The 5441-nt window shown below is 39.9% G+C and overlaps 2 protein-coding genes across 2 annotated transcripts; one reads left to right on the top strand and one right to left on the bottom strand.

The window, feature by feature from the left end:
- On the top strand, window positions 437-1001 carry LOC107606697. Its single transcript, XM_021106657.1, has 2 exons — window positions 437-635; window positions 713-1001. The coding sequence occupies exons 1-2, from the start codon at window positions 486-488 to the stop codon at window positions 950-952; spliced, it is 390 nt and encodes a 129-aa protein (XP_020962316.1). The 5' UTR covers window positions 437-485; the 3' UTR covers window positions 953-1001.
- On the bottom strand, window positions 1994-3477 carry LOC107606698. Its single transcript, XM_016308731.1, has 4 exons — window positions 3010-3477; window positions 2856-2909; window positions 2575-2808; window positions 1994-2323 (listed from the first exon to the last, which is right to left on the bottom strand). The coding sequence occupies exons 1-4, from the start codon at window positions 3475-3477 to the stop codon at window positions 1994-1996; spliced, it is 1086 nt and encodes a 361-aa protein (XP_016164217.1).

Raw genomic sequence — 5441 nt, 5'->3', positions numbered from 1 at the left:
ATAATATAATCCATCGCCATGTATTTGGTATAAGGTTTTGACTATTAGTAGCTACAAATATGGGGATTTGATTATTGATTATTTTTGTTGATCAGATATGTATGTGTTGTCACGACTAACCAATTCAATGAGTACTCTTATGTTTTATACATGATCATATTTAATTATGTATTATTACTTAAACAGAAGTGTGTATTCAGACTCTTGAATAAAGTTATCTAGCATTACTGTGTTTTATTATAAGTTTAATATCTTTCAAAAATAAAATTTTTAAATAATTTATAAATATAAAATATTTTTTACTTTTAAATTTTAAATTAAAGTTGAATTAAGTTTACTATTTTTAACATGGTATCATAATATATTAGATTTAATATTGTTTGAAGCTTTATAAATATACATTGAATTGAAAGGAAGAAAGTGTAGCAACGTGGAAGCCACTGTTGCAGAGTTCACTGTCGAGGACCTGCTGGAGGGAGAATGCCATGGCTGCACAAAGCTCAACCTCATCTCGAAGCAGATCTTCGTCACACGGTAGGCTGCTACTTTGTTCCCATGGTGAGAAGCCGGTGTTGCGAATCTCGGGGACCAAGGAGAACCCAGGTCACAGGTTTTGGGGTTGTGTCTTCTTTGAGGTTTGTTTTTTTGCTTTTCCTCTGAATTGGGTCATTTGGGTGATGGAATGGAGAGTGATCACGGTGAGTATGTGCAGGTGCAACAAGGCTGCAATTTCTTTCGTTGGGCAGATCCAAAGACAGAGGTGGAACACTCAGAAATTGCTAGAATAAGGAAGAAGGTTTCGATGCTGAAATCAAGAACGAAAGCGGCAGAGTGGAAGTTGAAGGTCGTTGCTGTTTTAGGACTTTTTGGGTGGGTTGGGTTTGTATGTTTGCTGTTGCAGAATTTTTCTAAAGCAACGCAACCGTGTGTAATTCCATTGAACCTGGTATGAAACATGTGTAGGTGTATTCTGCTGTTGTTGTTGTAGGTAAATTGGGCTAGGGTTTATCTATTAGGGGGGTTCCTGAATCTGTTGTGTTGAATCTATTTCAACATGTATAAATGACTATTTTGTAAGCATGGTTGGTGAATGAAATGAGAGTGAAATTTTTGCTTGGCAAATACATGAGTTCCATTATTGAACAATACCATAACAGTGTCATTAACATGATAAATGTCAAAATACATAATAAGCATAGTGTTTCTCATTACCAGAACCTTAAAAGAAACTTAACTCAAAATAAACTAAAAAACAAAAAGATTGGCTGCTCCAAGCCAATAATTCAGTACAACAGTCAGTAGCACATAGGCAAAATATAAGCAACAAAAAGTGGCTAACAAGTCCACACTGATTTAACTAGAACCTTAACACAAACTTAAATCAAAATAAACCAACATGCATGGTATAGAAATATGACAAATTGATGTTAAGTTTTTTCATTTTTCTAAAGCAATCCCCATTTTTTTGGAGGCAACTTTGCCATTAACTTAAGTTTTCTTGAAAAAACATGAGGTCCTCCAGAAAGGTTGATAGAGAAGTGTCCAATGGGTTAGCTTGAAGCTGTGGCAATGGTTGGCTGAGATGCTGGAAGAGTTCTGGTGGTCGGCTGTGATGAGGATGTAGAAGGTGCTGAGCTTTTTGGGCTGGCAATCCTCTTGAATTGTGGATCATGTTGGGCTGAAGAGTTGGACTTAGTGGTTTCCTTGGGCCTGCCTCTAGGCCTTTTTGGCTGTGTTGCAGAGTTGGACTAGACTGAAGTTGGTGGCTGTGTTGCTGCAGCAGCTTTTCACTTGACAGTAAGTTTAGGAGTGGGCTGTGTAGATGCAGTCTTCTTTCCTCCCTTAGCAGTTGGAGGCTGTAATTTATTGCTTCCCTTCTTCTACTTACCTTTGCTTATTTTCTTGGAATTTTGGGTCTATGAAACAATTGCAGTCAATAGAGATGAACATAAGGCTTATGGAAAAATCTCAGGCAAGCAAAGTGAAAAATTAATCAACATATCTCATCCTCAATAGGTTTAGGACATCTATTTTTATTATGTCCAACTGAGTCACATATAGAGCACCTTTGTTTCTCCCCCTTCCTTGACATGTGAGTGCGGCTACTCTGTTCTTCATCTTTAGCAACTGTTTTCCTTTTTTTGACTCGCCTGTGACTAGGCCTTCTATATGGGGGCGGCATAACATCAGGATGTGCTGTTCTCTCCCACAGATCAGGTTCGTTCAATGGGTGTATGACTGCCTCGTAGCACCTCAAGTATGCTTCTCTCTTGTAGCAGTCGGCCACATAAGATTCCAAGCCAAGCCTTTGAACTTGATGCAACTAATAGCATGGACACAAGGTATTCCACTCAACTGCCACCTTCTACATGAGCACTCATAAGATCCTAAGTCAACAGCAAACTTCTCTAATCTATTAACAACCTCATATTTCTGAGCTGCAGACCAATATGGCCGCCATTCTCCATCAGATCTAGACCTCTTCTCCAACTTGATTCTAATCCTAGGTAAGATTGTTCCTGAATAGTTTTGAGCAAGATCCCTATTCTCTGCTCATCTAGTCAATAGTTTAACCCTGATATCCTCTAACATTGTAACTATAGGCTTCTCTCTAGCATCAACTATGGCAACATTAAAGCTTTCAGACATATTGTTAACCAGTGTATCTACTTTGGAATTATAGGTGAACCTAGATCTAGACCAATACCTAGGAGGGATAGCATCTAGATACCTAAAAGCTTCCTGATTCACAGCTTTCAGTTCGACCATGTACCTGTCCCAGTCCCTCCAGTGAGTCACCTTAGCACACTTCCACATGAGTTGCTTCAAGTGTAACCCTAGAATAAGTGCCTCACACAGAATCGATTCTCCACACCTGGTATAACATCCTCGTATGCTAGCAACAAACCCTGCAATCAGTAAATCGAGGAGCATACAGTTAGTGATACTTGAAATGCAGTAAATCACAATGTCAGTGTGCATAAGTTAAATGTGGTGAACCATGCTTACTTTCTGCTGGTCAGACATGAATGTGGTTCTTCTCATCTTCTCAATCCCAATGTCAGATGCAAGATGATTTAGGAACCAAGTCCATGAGTCCTTGGTCTCGGCCTCTACAACCGCATATGCAATGGGCAGCATTTGGTCATTCGGATCCCAACCAATGGCAGTGAGCAGTTGTCCTCCCTGGGGTGTCTTCAAAAAATAGTCGTCTAGACCAATGAAGCTCCTGCAATGCTGGAAGCTCTGCTTGCATGCTTTCAAGCACACGTAGATCCTTTGGAAGATGCAGTAATTGGTCATGGATGAGGCTTGTGCTGCATTATCAAGATCAGGGGACCTTTGCACTTGTATGCGAACAGAGGACCCTGGATTTTCCCGCAGGAGCTCATGTGCATAATGATATATCCTCTTATACTGCTCTCGAAAGGTTCCCTGAATTTCATCTAGTGCAATCTGCTTGGTCCTCGTTGCCATTGACTTATTGACAGTCAAGTTCCACTTTTTTTTTAGCCTTTGACACCAACTCCCGTATCTTCACCTTGGGATTTGATTCAACCTTCTTCTTAAATGCCTTGCCAAGCCATCTCAAGTGTAAAATCCCCACCCTGTGTGCTTGTGTACATGTGTGAGTCAAATTCATGCTGCGAAGCTGCCAAGTATCATCTTCTCGAATTTTTGCAGCATACAGCCAAAAGGGACACTCTCCAGTACAAACAGCCCTAACCCTCTACAGATCACACTTCCTAAATGTGATTGCCCTAGCGGTCTGCACGGCATATGCAGTCACAGTGTCCTTGAACTCTTCCCGAGATACATACACTGTGCCCACTTCCCACTTGTATTGGCTCATGTCTTTTTGATGCTTGTGAACTGGATACCTCTGTCCCTGGTGGTCTGAATCTGACACATCAGTTCTAACCTCGTGGTCGATTTCTAATTCATCACTCCTTGCTCCCTCCTCATCTTCAAAGTTGTCAGTTGCGACACCCTTCTTTTTCACTGCCCTAATTTTTTCATTCATGACGTTAACATCCTGAAACCCACTAACAGCAGGATCAAGCTCATCTTCACTGTTGGTAAAGTGTAAATCATCTTCAGTGTCGTCCTCTTCTTCAGATGGTTTATGCTCTAAATCAACACTGTCACTATCACCGGAATTACCCATATCAGCTTCTTGATTAACATCATCATCACTCTCCCTATTCTCTGCCCCAGAGTTATCAGCACCTGGTTCAGATTGGTTTAAACCAACATGTTCTCCACCATACACAACCAGCTGTTGTCCCTCACTTTCATCAACCATCCTATGATCCCCCCTCCCCCAACATCAATGTAGCCAGAAGTAGGAAACACATCTTCCTCTTCAACCTTGTACACAATATACAACTCCACATAATCTCTCAACTCAGTTATTTTACACATGGCAATCGAATCTGCATCAGATTTAAACAACTTCAAATTTTCTTCCAAGTCTTCCTGTGTAGGATCCTTGAACCACAACGAGGGGATATTCTCCTCCACATACCCAAACTGTTTTAACTCTGCATATGCTTCAAATACGGACCACCGATCACCATCAATCTCTTCTATCACTGTTGTTTCTCCTCCCACATACTGTAACGGCCCATTCTGATAGGTAAACCATCCCCCATGGTAGACTTTCAGTTTAAAATAAACCATTGTCTTCTCCAACATCCTATACACGGTGCCATATCGCAGAAATAGAAGAAAACATTAAAAAAGGAACCACACAGTGATGTTTATCTCTATTCTCAATAAACAGCGACTCCATTCAACCATTAACAAACTACCAAAATCTAACCTTCTAACCCTAAATTAACTACTACGAGGAGAGTTACCATAGTCAATGGAAGGATGGAAACATACCTGACGGACTGTGCACGACCCTGCCTTCCAGTAAATCGAAATTGCCTGCGATCTTCAGTCCAAGAACAGCTTCTGTCGTTTCTGATTCTTACTTAGGGCACGCTGGAACTACATTGGTGAAGTGAAACGTTGTGATTAATGTTGTGGTTTACATTGAGGGTTTACAGGCATATGAAGCAATGAAGTGTTTCGCGCGAGACACAACAGCTCAGAAGGGTAGCTTCGTCATTTACAAAAAGTTTATATTGCAAAGGACGATTTTAAATTCGAATACGACTTTAAGGATGATTTTAAATAAAAAATTATACCTGGAACGGTTTTGATTCTGACCCTCAACGTTAGGGACCAAAACAATATTTATCCTTATATATATTGATATAATTTTTTCATCAGTTTGGTGTATGAGTTTAATAGCTTTTTTTTTACAGTAATTAAAAACAATTTATTAAACTTAACATTCATATATCACAAGGACAATAAAATTCATAATTCTCGTCAATAAAATAAATAGAAGGGTTGCTGCCGTATGGCTGACTGACTATTACTAGTGA

This window comes from Arachis ipaensis, chromosome B07 (genome assembly GCF_000816755.2).
Source record: "Arachis ipaensis cultivar K30076 chromosome B07, Araip1.1, whole genome shotgun sequence".
Classification (NCBI taxonomy): Eukaryota; Viridiplantae; Streptophyta; class Magnoliopsida; order Fabales; family Fabaceae; genus Arachis; species Arachis ipaensis.
This window is presented reverse-complemented; position numbering and strand designations above follow the sequence as displayed.

Bases quoted from the DNA above. Each gene is read 5' to 3' on its own strand.
- LOC107606697 (XM_021106657.1), top strand. From the start codon at position 486: ATGGCTGCACAAAGCTCAACCTCATCTCGAAGCAGATCTTCGTCACAC. The intron at 636-712 runs GTTTGTTTTTTT...GAGTATGTGCAG, and splicing joins GGGGTTGTGTCTTCTTTGAG to GTGCAACAAGGCTGCAATTT.
- LOC107606698 (XM_016308731.1), bottom strand. From the start codon at position 3,477: ATGGCAACGAGGACCAAGCAGATTGCACTAGATGAAATTCAGGGAACC. The intron at 2,809-2,855 runs GTGAGGCACTTA...CTCATGTGGAAG, and splicing joins GTGTGGAGAATCGATTCTGT to TGTGCTAAGGTGACTCACTG. The intron at 2,324-2,574 runs GTTAAACTATTG...CCATGCTATTAG, and splicing joins CAATGTTAGAGGATATCAGG to TTGCATCAAGTTCAAAGGCT.